The following is a 14,359-nucleotide window of genomic DNA, read 5'->3' as shown; positions in this document are numbered from 1 at the left end:
TGATTGCAGTCACAACCCTGGTGTCATTTTACAGGTAACTCGAAGAGCACAAACATGGTAGAAATGTAAAATGTTAAAACACAAGACAGAGGCTCCGGTTTGCACTTCGCCCCTGCTTGTTGCTCAGCTTACCACTGGGAGGTGAAGAGTCCGTAGAAGTGCGTGCTGCTGGGGTCTCCCTGTGTGTGTTGCATGGTGAACACATCAGTCAGGATGTTGTAGCGCTCACCGCTGGGTTTGTCCTCGCACACCAGCTGGGCCTTGAGGAAGGTGGTCCAGCGTCGCTGCAGAGTCTTCATCCCTCCCACGTCGGACTGAGCAGACAGGGGGAGAAAGATAAGCCCGGTGGGGATTCAATCAAGGCAAATAATGAATCAATCAATCATTTGTCATTCAGACAGTCAGGACGCTGGGTTACCTTGCAGACTCGTGCCACCCTGGGGACCTTGACTTTGGTGTAGAGGTCGTACTCTTTGGCCACCTCAGTGAAGAAGAAGTAGATTTTGTCATCATCTCCTGTCGGGTTGCTGTCAGCAGACTGCTCTATGAAGGCTGAGCTCACAAACTCTGGATCTAAAAACACACACACACACACACACACACACGACTTTACTCTTATCCCTTTTGGAAAATGGGATGAAGGAAATGTCAAGTGAAAGTGTGTTTGTGTTGGAGCGTCAGCATGTGTGGATATGGTTTGCGAGTGTGTGTGTGTGACTGTGTGTATGTGTGCCTCACCACTGAGCCAGTTGATGGATCGTTCCGTTCGGATGCGTTCCTGCTCAGGGCCTGTTGCCCGGGAGATGTCGAACAGCGTTCCCAGGAAGTTACTGGTGGCTGCTGTGTATAGGGTACCGCCTAGACACACACACACACACAGAAAGTAGGGGGCATGAAGTAAGTTATATTTAAATAGTGCAGACCGCAATACAATAACAATCTGCACATAACACACTGATCAACCAGGCAATAAACGACCAATCATGGCACAAACCTGCCATAACAGCTGTGTAGTGCTGACTGGGCTCAAAGGGACACTTGCCCTTCCCCGTCTCCATCCTCACTCCTCCATCCTCGGCTTTCTCCAGCGTGAAGGTGGAGAGCTCCTTCAGAACAACAGGAAAAGATGAGGAGAATTTTACAGTTAAAAACAGAATCTATTTGATTATTACAGGTTGTCTTTCAGTTAGCCGTGCTGCTCAAAATGACATTACAAATGACTCTAATTATGATCTCTTATGATAAAAGCCTCAGGGACTTTTATCCTCAAAGTACCAGCTGGAAAATGTCACTGGCAACAAAGCATCTGAAAGCTTTTATTGGTTGACTGGCACCTGACATTTTTCTTATAATTACTGAGGAAAGTGTGTGACTGAAGTCTGAGAAAGACTTAAAAGTTTAAATGTGAATAAATATGCTGCAGTGGGAGGATAACAGCATGTGTGTGAGCGCCAGTGAGTGAGTGTGTGTGTGTGTGTGTGTGTGTGTGTGTGTGTGTGTGTGTGTGTGTGTGTGTGCTCTTCTGCCTGTCCCTTTGATGTAGGCCTGGGGTGTGAATGGCTGTGGGAACCTGTCACAGAGATTTATCTGCGTCTCCAAACGCACATACTGTGGGCTCTGACATGTACGGGGACGCGCATGCAAGTAAATGCACCCCAGTTGGAAATGATAGTGTTCTGCAGCTGTCTGTGTGTGTGTGTGTGTGTGTGTGTGTGTGTGTGTGTGTGTGTGTGTGTGTGTGTGTGTGTGTGTGTTTGCTGTGGTGTGACAGATCGTAAGATCCTCAGGCACAGATCTGCCCTGTTAATATCTCATCCAAAAATGAATTCACACACACAAACTGGAGGATGGCCTCTCACACACACACACACACACACACACACACACACACACAGACTTACCAGAAAGGCACACTGGGGGTCGAAGGCATAGGTGCCACACACATAGATACGTCCCTCTTCCAGAAACTCCAGCAGGCGGATGTAGTTGTGGCAGTCGACCTGCAGGGGGACACAAACACCCAGAAATAAGAACAAACTCCGACGTTACAATGACACATTTACATCTCCATTTAATGCATTTAGCATTACATTATTAATGGTCTTTCTTTATGTGAATGAATAAAGTTATAAAAACTTGATTCATTATTAAATATGTAATGATTATAATGTATAACTGTACGCTGTATTTAAACTGATATTCAACCACATAAATATTAAACAACTTGGATGATAATGATGCAGTATGTCTTCATATTTATTGTTGTCTATGACTGTGTGTTAAAACTGAAAACCCTCAGTGTTTTCTAGTTTTAGAACCAGAACCGTGTTTGTTTTTGGCCTTAAACCAAAGTGGAGAGGATTCAGAGAACGGCTGCAGTATCAAGGATTCTGATTGGAAATTGGAGACCCCCACTGCTGGTAGAGACACTTGAGACCCCCACTGGTATGAGCAGAGACCACCCTTACTAACTCACACTGACTCACACACACACACACACACACACACAGGCAAATCTGAAACCTGAGACTACTCATTTTCATGCATAAATAATACTCAAGAAACACATCATCGATGATGTTATTTGTTGGTCCTTCTTCTTTATCTCTTTTATATTCTGTCTGCAGCTGTTATGGAAAAACAACCCCCCCCCCCCCCCCGGCCCCCCCCAGTTAGCCATGAACCCATGACACAGGCAGTTTTGTGTAAGCTTGTGTGTGTGTGTGTGTTTGTGTGTGTGTGTGTGTGTGTGTGTGTCGAGTCTTTGCGTGCCATCCTGGATGAGCTCCGGGCCTGAGTCACCTCCTCCCCAGGGACCTGATCCTCTCTGATGCCCAGATCATGTCACCCAAATCAGCCCCCCAGCACCACCACACACCCCACCCCTCACACTGGTACAGCTCCACGTGAGACGGAGAGAAAGAGGGAGAGCTCTGGCTGGTAACAATGGGATCAGCTTGGGATTAACTATTTCATGGGCCCATATTAACCTCATTCATACTAATAAGCTTCATTCACAATCTGGCATGGGGAGGATCAAATGGCTCTATTCTATTCTATTCTATTCTATTTGATTCTATTCAGTTCTGTTCTATTCGCCATTATAATTGGGTCTAATTATTCTTTTTTCAAGTTGAAAGCTTCTGTGGCTTCACAGTAGAAATGAAAAGTCTTGCCACCAAAACATCTAAAAGCTTTTATGCTAACTGACAATTAATTACTAAGAGCAATTTTGCAATAATTATAGAGAATTAAAAATGTGTGTATGTGTGTGTAGTCAAGGCAGAACTTTCTTCCCTTCATTTTATGCTTTACTGTCAACCTTCACTCTCTCTATTGTATTGTATTCTATTCTGTATTTTAATTACGTCTTCCTTCCACCAGGTTTTGCTTTTTGTATGTTGTTCTGTACGTTAAAGACGACCTCTGACGTTTTTAACCTTGTTAACATCCATATGGTCTTTCTTATATAATACAAGACGTATCATGAGCAAAATCAGCAGTCGAAGCCGTGACAGCGCCACCTTGAACTGCAGTGAACCAATGACAGCCTCACAAAAACAGATTCAGACAGCCAGGGTTTCATACGTCACAAACCTAATGAACCAATCCTGTCAACTTGTGGGGGCGCGGGGGGGGGCTAAATAAACCCAAAACCTTGTCAGTACAGAGAGCAAGAGTTAGCATTGGCGCAACCACTAACACTGTGTCAGCCACTGCCAGTTACAAGCTAACAAACAACATAAACTAATAACAGATGCTGACTACACTAACTGTTCTGATACGTCTGCCAGTTTCTGATTCTGACTCCTCACCTGAGTCTGAGTCTGACTGAGGCTCAAACATACGGCTGACGTCTCTTTCACCTGTCGATGTAGAGCAAGCAGCGGTGGTGGGCGGAGAAAAGCCTGATCCACAATTTCTCAAGGAGGAAGTAAGTGTAGATTTTTTTTTGTACGTGGGAAAACCATGTTAAACAGAAATATTAATCATAGCAGAGTATTTTTACATAGTTATACATACTTCAAACAAACAAGCTGCCATCTTCTATTAACTGTGTGTTTCCCTCCATGTTTCTTTTCTGTTCAACACAGTGAAACTGTCAGCATCTATTTCAATCCAAACTCACCACCTTCATTTAAAACTTAAAACGTGTTGATACTGTAGATAGCGCTGATGCTTTAAACAGCCACTAAAAGCCAGTGTGCAGTAAATGAGAGGACGTCTGGTTGTTGCCACATGAACGAGCTTCGGAATATTTAATTTGATTTTCTTTAATGGTCAGGACGTGGTGCATTTTTAGAAGACAGTGTACCAACCATTTAAGGACAAGATGGTTGAGGGAAAACAGTCTGTACCATGATGACGTTTTGTTCTGGTTTATGATGAACGCAATGATGACATTAAACTCCAGTAAAATATCATTTTATTTATTACAACATCCTCTGATTTCCTGTATTAAGTAAGACTCTGGTGATAGATAGAAAGATAGACAGTGAAGCAATGTACAACCCTGCTAACGTGCCCTGATTTGCCCCTCTGAGTCTGTAGCTGTTGCATGATTCACACACACACACACACACACACACACACACACACACACACACACACACACACACACACCCTTTGTCTCCCTCGGTCAGCTTCAAGGTAGGCTCCTGTTGAGTCCATTGTCCTGTCTCTCTAGTCTTCATCCTTTTCTTCTTCTCCCTTTCTCCCTTCTCATCCCTCCTTTCCTTCCACTGTCTGTCGTTCCTTCCCTTCCTGTTTCCTTCCCTCTCTGCCCTCCTTCTTCTTAATCCTTCTGACGCATAATCTTGTAATCAGTGCCTCAACAGAAAAACAACCTCTCTCTTTCCTGCCTTTATCAGTCTTTCACCTCTCTCCCCCTTTACACTGGAAAGCAAGAAAAACCTCCCCAATGCCGATTGTGTAAAATAGGTCAAAACTAATTGCACTTCCCTTCCGTTAAAACCCTGACCTTCTATTGGCTTTGTTTATCCTCTGATTTGACCTCATTTCTCTGCACTCAGAGGCATTTTTTTAGGCATTTCTGAGATTTATCAGGTCTTTAGAATAACTCCAGACTTTGCATTTTGATGCTGAAGCTCAGCAAGCTTTCAGCCTGATACTCCTCAGCAAACCGTTACAACCAATGACTCAGTAAGACATTACTCAACAAATATAGCTCCAGTGTACAGTTAGTTTACTGTTAGCAGTTTGGTGGGGGCCCTGTTGTATTCACAGCAAAATGAGTGTACTGCTTCAGTGTACAGTACGCTCTATTTAATCAGTTTCCACAGACAGTTACTGGGCATCTGTGACTTCACATACACCCTCTCTTACTCTTTCTGTCTCAACATACACACACACACACAAAGGTACACACGTACACACACACACCCCTGATGAGATCTTGGCGTAAGTCCCAGAACTTCCCATCCGATGCCTAACAGCACGGGGCCGTGACACATACAAACACAAATGCATGCAGAAGCACACAATATGGGCCTATATAACCACACATTTCAGATGTCTGAGGACACTTGAGCCCATAAATTATAGTTAATAAGATATGAATATTACAACACAAGTGTGGGCTTGGGATTTGAAAGCTTTTTATAGCAACTGAGTCCCTCAAGGCCGTTATCCAATCTATTTAGGTAAGCTATTAACAATTTTAGCGAAAGAAAAAAAAAATGAATTTTTTAATAATTTAATAGTCAATGATAAAGTAAAGACCGGTAATAGTTGGATAAGAGTCTGAATTTTCGACTCTGCACTTAATGAATCCAGGGACTTTACAGGTTGCAACTGGATCCAAAACAGAAGCAGCTTTAGAAACCCACTCATAAATGTAAGAGCAGCTCAGTATGTACAGTAGTATAGAGAAACAAGCCTTTACTGCAGGGACTGTACTTACAATCGTTTTAGTGGCTGCTGTGGTTTCCAGGATATTCCTGGATGTTTCCTTACAGCAACATTACAACAGGATTATTGGAAGAGACAGCTACTGTAAATACTGAGTCACTGTAAATCTCCCCTCTCCACATACAGGCATCCACTGTTCACTGCATGTCTCCTACAGCTTTAGGATTTAATATAGTAATACGTGTTTGCATCGATTAACACCATTTATGGTGATCAGGGACACACATACACACACACACACACACACGCACACAGCTCTCACCTCTGTCTTTCCCTTTGCCACACAGGACCTTCTCTTCTCCTCCGGCACATCCCAAGTAATCTGGATAAACAGAAAAGAGAGAATTGGATAAATTACTGTAACATGTCTCATCAGCTGATTAGTAGTAAATATTTAGAAGTACTAGAGCACTGTAGCAGTCATAGTAGGAGAAGCAGAAGTGTTGCTAATGAGGAAGCCATGATAGGGTGAAGGAGGTGAATGGAATTGACCTTCATTCATTTGATTAAGCTTTTCCGACATGTTACATGTTAAAGCGTCTTCTGTGAAAAAGGCCTTATGGACTCAGATACATTTAAAGTCAGTCAAATTGATTTCTTGACCATGACGACATCACTTGGGCATTTTGAAGCCAGTCCAACAGGCCCATGTTGTATCCATCAACTACTGTTGTGCAAATAAACCACAGTTTCTGATCTCTTCAGTGAAGGTTTGAGTGACAAAGAATCCATCATATACATCATGATTCATTCACTTAGACAACATCAAATTTCCCACCTCAGCAAAACATTAAATAAAATAAACTTTTAGAAAAAATCTCATAAGTGGAAGTAAATAAGACGAGCGTCATTTAAAAGTCCAGTCTGAAATGTAATCCTTTTATCATTTTACCTATTTTCAGTTTGTGCTATTGAGAACCTTTTCATCTCTGTGTATGTTAAAAGTGGCAGCACCTGTTTTCTGAGAGCTCACACTGTTATTTAGGAGATTCAGAAGCCATCTTGAAAATATGGAATTATCATTCTGTAGAGCTGATGGGAATCACAGTTGTTACTATTCCTCTCTCCTACTCTAAAACACACATACACAAACACAGTCTTCCTACATTGAGCGGTGGTTTGCCCAGATCGTTGGTGTCCACGGACAATATGGCATCCCTGGCCCCCAGGAACAGCATCCCCGATGAGCGGTCCAGCAGGAAGGTGCTGAAGTTGGTCACGCCCCCAAACCTCTTTGGATCCAGGATGTCTGTGGAGTGAAGGAAGGAGAGAGGGGTGAGATTTTTTTATTTTTTTATTTTTTTTTATTTAGGACAACAAGTTAGCGCTGCAGTCAATCACAGGACACGACATGGATTCTAAAAGATAAACTCGACAAGATCCAAATAGGAATGAGAGGAATTTGGTTACAGCCTCCTTCACTCATGCAAATGTGACAATGAATGGTTGACAGGATAAGACCAATCAATGTTCCCAGCAAGACGTTTAAAGAGATGAGGGATAGAGGGATGAAAATAGGAGGGAGAGAGATGGGAGTAACCCTTGTTTCACCCTGCCCACTCACACAACCAGGGCAGCAGATTAACTGTAATCCCTCAGAGTCTTCATCATCTTTTTTACTGTTTTTGTGACTTTTTCTCTTTTTCTCTCATTAACTCTGATTCTCTAGTTTTATGTCTATTAAACATCCTTTATTTTGAATCTTGCTTCCTACATATTAATTCAGAGTCCGATCCGCTGCCGAGGAGAAAAACAATAAAATAAATTATGCACAATCATGATATATGATAAATAATTCATTATGCTTTCACATAATACATGAAGTGTAATCTCGGCTATGTTTGTCTCTTTAATCTCAAAACTATCATGTAAACCAGATTCCAAAAGCTTTTCAATTGTGTCCCTCTCTCCTTCCTACTCTATCCGTCCGCCGGCCTCCACAGAAGGACAAAAATATAATGTGTGCGTGTGTGTGTGTGTGTGTGTGTGTGTGTGTGTGTGTGTTCATGTCCCAGCTGCTGGGAGGAAAGAGCACACAGCTGTGTACTGAGCTTCTTTGGCGTGATGAGGAGAGTGTGTGTTTATGTGTATACATTTTACCTCTGTGTGTGTGTGTGTGTGTGTGTGTGTGTATGCGTGTGCGTGTGCGTGTGTGTGTGTGTGTGTGTGTGTGTGCGTGCGCGTGTGTGTGTGTGTGTGTGTGTGTGTGCGTGCGCGTGTGTGTGTGTGTGTGTGTGTGTGTGTGTGAAGGATTTGCTTTGTCTTTTCTTTTTCTTTTTTTTTTTTTTTAAAGTCCTACAACCCTTTCTAACCTTCACCAAATTAGGCCCAGACATGTTCAGAGAGAGAAGAGAAAATTCACAGAGACAGTCTCATTTCGAAAGATGAAAATGGAACCGGTGGTTTCTTTCTGAGCCGCAGCACATCCCAATCGAACACACACACACACACACACGCACACACAGTCTCAGCACTGACAACAAAGGGAGCAACACACTGTGCCATCATGGGATTGATTAAATACTGATGTTAATGAGTAAAGGCTGCTGTATTAATTCACATATTACATATTACTCATTACTCACCGCACAATTAATGAAACCTGACTGATGACAATAACAAAGCCTGCACACAAATGTACTCACAACTTAATATCAGATACTGTGTTAATTATCACCTACACACGTGAAAACACTGCATTTAATGATTATGTATTAAGCTTAAATGAATCGATATATTTGATTAATATTGGAGAAGAAAGAGCAACACCTGACAGCGAGAGCGACACCGATAAATAAGCCAGTAACGCGATATCAGGTTAGCTGTAGCTGTAAGCACTTGATAAGCTGAAGGTACGAGAGTATTTTCCTGCAACTTGGTGTGTGAATATTAAGTGTGAATTTACATGTATCCTCTAAATTGCAACCATGCAATAAAAACAGTCGCATCCATTGCGAGTGCTCTGCTAACAATGTGAAAATGCAATGTGTAACCTTTTAAAATCACACTCATGCACTACATTATGTGTCCGTGACGACACAAAATGATGATGATTCACACTTTCCTCAGTTCACTGCTTTCTAGAGCAAACTACTGTCTACAAGGAGGACGAACAGCCCCCAACATTTACGTAAAGTAACACAACACACCATAAGCTACTGGTCCTACCAGATCAAGTAAGGTTACGGCAGAAAAACTCTGGAGTGTGTTTAATAGAGCGAGGAAAAGGAAAACATATCCTCTTTCAACGGTTACAGAGTCTCCGTTTAAGACATTTTAATCTTTATTGTTTAAGAAGCCTTATCACCCTCTATAAACATACACACAAACACACACACACACACACACACACACACACACACACTCCTCTACTTAATGTGCAGGCATCAAACTCACTAATAAATACTGGACGAGAGAACAAACAGCATTCCTCTCCATAATGGGCTTTTCTCACTTACTGACAATATGGAAAATTATAAAGAGGGACAATAGAGGAGAGAACAAAAGCACACACCCTGTATTATTCTGCAAGTACAGGTGTGACACGTTAACAAGGGAGTGCATTCAACAGCAGAGCACAAGCAGACAGGAGCCAAGGTTTCATGCCAAGTAACAAGCTGAAACAGCAACATTTACGTATTCACCAAAATCTTTGGAGGGAAATCTTCTGAGGGTCAAAAATAGATTTTGGAGGCACATGACCCCCCCCCCCCCCACACACGCACACACACACACACACACACACACACACCTCGGCAGCTGTCGACTAAAGGATTCAAAGTGGTGCAATCATCATCTGTTCCTTTATGGAGGATGGGAGTTAAAGTACCATTTCAGGACGTTCTGATAAATGGCACTGACCTGGTGCGGACATGGTTTTCCACTTAGAGCCTGTCTGTGCTGTTCTGTGAAATGAAAAAAGACCCCAACACACTGACATCTGCCTGTAACTGAATCACAGACAGTTGCCCCTCCACACCCCCCCACCACACCCCCCCACACACACACACCCTGCCCCCCTCCCCTTACCCACCGCCTCCATCCAGACTCCCTCATCCAGTCAGTCAGTCAGTGTCTGTTTCCCGTAACGTTTCACATGAATGTCATTTCTCATTCACTAAGAAGCCATCTGCTCAGCTAAAAGCCTCCAGGCAAGTCAAACAGCAAGCGAGCTGTGATTCGCTCACACAGGGTTTCCACTTCCTGAAAATCAGCCAATGTGAGGAGGGTGATCGCAGTGTGTTAAAGAAGATGCATATGACAGACAGAGGTGGGCACACACATACGCACACATTTGCAGCAAAAATGCAGCTCAGTCGAGTTTATTGTAAAAAAAAAAAAGGGAATACTTGTTCGCAGATCATAACACCAACCGAACAAATAAAATACCTCATTATTCATGGGACAGAGCTGGAATGTCAGCTTTGGTTTTGTAAGAGTATGACTATAGTGATTCTTCCTCAGGCTGAGATTCAGGAGGTTTATCCATGATGATGATGTTGTCGCTGTGTGAGCGCTTGGCTTTTGCACATGCACCACACAAAGGTCAAGTGTGTGGTGGTGACCACCTGACGGATGCATTGTATGGACATGCCTTCACAGCGGTCCGGGCTGGTCAGAGGGGGTTCAATTACAGTAGAGAAGCAACAGAGATGATAAAACAGTCATTCCTCTTCCTTTAATGGCACAGAATTGTTTGTAGTTTGAGTTGTTAACTACATAAAAATGGCAACAACAAAAAAAAAGTGACTGAACTACTTGAATCACTATGCACACATGTAGTTGAACCATCAGCAAGCTACTCCAAACTGTAGTTTACCATGCCCCAACACTGACGATGTGTGCATCTGTGAAGTGTCTTCATGTTGCCTTTGATTAAAAGTTATTGTAGTTCAGCTTTGTTCTCCCACTTACACACCCTGAGCAAATGAAATAAACACTTTCCTCCTCAATGTGTCAATCAAAGCTGACTACAAATAAAAGTTGAAGGAAATGAGAGGAGGCAATGAAAACATCAGAATCCTCTCACTCTCATTCTCTCTTCTTCTTCTTTTCACTATTTTGTCGCTTCCCTCTATCCGCTCCGTCATCCATCCTTCCTTCCATCGCCCCGCAGCCTCTGATCATCACTTCTTCAGACCGACTTTACAGCCTGTTTCCTCTCGCTGGACCAATGCACATGCACACACACACACACACACACACACATACACACGTACAGCAAAGCAGACGTGAGCGTTAGTGACACAGGCCGAAGGCAAGGTCTGGAGAGATGTCCTTGTAAACTGGTCCTCGCTGGCTGTGTAGGGCATGACAACACACATGCACACACACACACACACACATATATATATATATATATATATATATATATATGCAAACACACATGCACATGGGGGACACCACCTGCTGTGCACCCTAATGTAGAGAGATGCTTCCTAGAGCTACACCATCTGCCCTCCTCGCACACAGTTGCACACACACACCTCTAACCCAACACACACACAGACGTGGAAAAAAAAAAAAAAAGGCCTGACGCATGGCTCAGAAAAAAAAACAGAACATGCAATTTCTTGTTTTCGTATCTCCTTTTTCTCTTGTATCTCCATGATGATGTGACATAGCTGTTTGTTAGAAGCCCTTTATGAATAAATTGGAGTTGGCATGTGTCACAGGGCAAGAGGCGATGCTCTGCAGGTTGGGTAAATGTCTCCTCTTTGACAGCAGGAGCCTGCAGCTCACCATGTATCAAATATCACCTCCCGCCTGTGTGTCTTTGCGTGCCCATTCATGTGTGCATGTGTGATGTGTGTGCGCGCAGATGTGCATGTGTGGTGGCGACAGTGCTAAAAGGACACATGTTGCAACAAAGAACGGCAACGAGATTTTTGTGCCACAGAATACAGCGGAAATGATGGCACCATTGTACAGTGAATTAGCTAACAAAGACGTCCACTGTGCAGCTGCTGCCTAGAGTAATAAATTAACTTGAGACGGTTTAATGATTGAGCCATGGTAAAGCCATGCTCTTTGGTAGAAAAACACTAAGTTGACCCAGAGTACGTTTTTTATTTCTTGTTTTCCAGTGGCAGAAGAACATTTCTCTACAGTCAAATAAACTCTCTGCGCTATCTAAACCTACATTCATTGATATTTTTGGCCACATGGGGGCAGCACGACGAGCTGTAAACACAACAATCGTATATTATTTGCAAATATGTTAGCAAACAGTTGCCTATTTCCACATCCAGCAGATATAGAGAGGCATTAGCATTCATTCCTGGCAAATTTAAGTCCAATATAGACTCTCTTTTAGCTCTATTTTGCTTTTTTACCAGCTCCTGAGGAAAATATCTGGCTCCTCACCTGTTAAATGCTCCATTGGCTTCACCAGCTAGTCGCTACCTTTGTCTGCCTGCTCTTTGGTGCTGAGAAGGTGACATACAGTTGGTTCATCAGGACTTTTTCTCTGCTGCCAGGAAACCAAAATGATAAGTTGAGGAAATGCTCCGCAGAGCTGAGGGGAGTCAGGTGATAATTTCTTTGTACTCATCATCAAATGGAACACCTTTCATATTGAGCATAGCAATTTAACAGCAATTTTTAATAAAAAAATATTGATTAGAGCAGCTTTAAATTTGAATGTTAAGTAGGGTGTTGGTGTGTGAGACGGCCCGACATAACAGAAGAAATACAGGATTAACTGGAAATGAGGAATTACACCTGAAAAATGATTCAGATAATGTGCCAGGAAAAACCCAGTGACCTTATACATGTTGAAATAAAAATCACACCTAGGGTATAATTTTAAAAAGTGACTGGTGTGAGTATAAATGAATAAGTAGTCCTAAAATACAAAATCCTCTCCCCTGCCATGAATCATTCATTCATTATACATTAAACATGACTGAGAGGCAGCCAGGGAGAGAGACCAATAGCAGTCTGTGTGTGTGTGTGTGTGTGTGTGTGTGTGTGTGTGTGTGTGTGTGTGTGTGTGTGTGTGTGTGTGTGTGTGTGTGTGGATGTGTGGCATGTCCATTAAGGGTTTAATAAACTGGCTTTTGCTCTGGGGGACCAACCCTGGTCTCTGGCTGCAGGGCATTGTGGGATAGGACCAAACAGGAAGTGATAAATTATACACCTCACTCCTTAATCTGTCAATCAAAACTGACGGGATGGGGAGAAGGGATGCAGAGAGGCGCACACATGCTCCTGCCCCCACAGTCTCTCAACACACACACACACACACACACACACTGAGCCCCTGCGGTGAGACAGGACACAGCTGCATGATCCACACAGTCGCGCACTTTGCAGAAACACACATTTATAGCCCTATCATCCACTCAATGCCATTTTCCAGCTGCTGTTTCCTCAGAATTGTTCGGCAGCAGTCGGGGGGCCGGCGTACTCCACAGGTTAAAGGAATAAACCAGCTTTTGGCAGATTGTCCCATTAGACTATGCAGCCATTAGCAGGCTCCTGTGCCCCAAGCTAACACTTCAGCATGCATTATGCTGCAACAGCAGACAGTGAGACAAACCTGTCATTTATACACAGCTGTTAAGCTTAAGTGTGTTTTTTTAAAATTAGAACAGTGAGAATGAATGAGCACATATTCTTCCCCTGTGTTCATTTTTAGCTGTACATCATCTCTCATCTTGTAACACTTTGTGTGTCATATTTCATATAAATTATATCCAAAACACCAACTTAAATGTGGACAACTGTCCTAACTTCCAACTTTGCACAATGTAAACACTGCAAGATGTGGTGAGCCTGCAGTCATGGCAGAAAACGCTTCAGTGGTAGTTTCAATTCAATTCATTTAATTTCAATTTTGAATGGACTTCCACTGGCTATATTTTGTTCATGTTGCACAGACATGACAAGATTTATTATGAACAGCAGATTAATTTGAATGAAAACAAAACACAGCACCCAGACAATGAAAACTACTGACATTAAACATGTATGTGTGTGACGGTTTTGTTAACCCCTTCCTATTGTTCTTAAGTGGTTCATTGTCTTTACTTTGATGACGGACATCAGCCATTCAGGCATATCCTGTCCCAGGAGCTGTTTCTAGAGTGTGTTGAAGTAAAAGAAAAGGGGAGGTGGTGCATTCAACACAGGAGGTTTCATAATTTGAATTGAAAATACAAAAATAAAGATTAATAGGTTGGCCTGCATCTGGTGTTCAGACAAAATATCTCCCTGTGGACCACATGTTCTTCTCCGGCTTTGGATTCGTGAAACATCACAGTCTAATTTACTGCATGTGTGTGACAGAGATCAAGAAAGAGTAAGTGAAAAGAGAAAGACAAGCCTGCTCTTGTCGTGGTCATGGTCAATTTCAGCCTTTTTTTTTTCAGTCAATAAACAGGTTTTACAGAGGCATCAAAGCTGTGTGCTCATTGCTGGTCAT

At 42.7% G+C, this 14,359-nt stretch overlaps 1 protein-coding gene across 1 annotated transcript in view; it reads right to left on the bottom strand.

The window, feature by feature from the left end:
* The window catches only part of LOC111231290 (semaphorin-4F-like), a 55,357-nt gene that overhangs the window by 4,170 nt on the left and 36,828 nt on the right, over positions 1 to 14,359 (bottom strand). The window contains exons 2-8 of the mRNA XM_022758336.1: positions 7,038 to 7,180; positions 6,194 to 6,253; positions 1,902 to 2,000; positions 995 to 1,106; positions 739 to 858; positions 419 to 573; positions 133 to 314 (exon numbers count right to left, since the gene is read on the bottom strand). Coding sequence (XP_022614057.1) covers positions 133 to 314; positions 419 to 573; positions 739 to 858; positions 995 to 1,106; positions 1,902 to 2,000; positions 6,194 to 6,253; positions 7,038 to 7,180 — 871 coding nt within the window. The remainder of the gene's footprint in view (positions 1 to 132; positions 315 to 418; positions 574 to 738; positions 859 to 994; positions 1,107 to 1,901; positions 2,001 to 6,193; positions 6,254 to 7,037; positions 7,181 to 14,359) is intronic.

This window comes from Seriola dumerili, unplaced genomic scaffold, assembly GCF_002260705.1.
Source record: "Seriola dumerili isolate Sdu_G_001 unplaced genomic scaffold, Sdu_1.0 BDQW01000295.1, whole genome shotgun sequence".
Taxonomy (NCBI): domain Eukaryota; kingdom Metazoa; phylum Chordata; class Actinopteri; order Carangiformes; family Carangidae; genus Seriola; species Seriola dumerili.
This window is presented reverse-complemented; position numbering and strand designations above follow the sequence as displayed.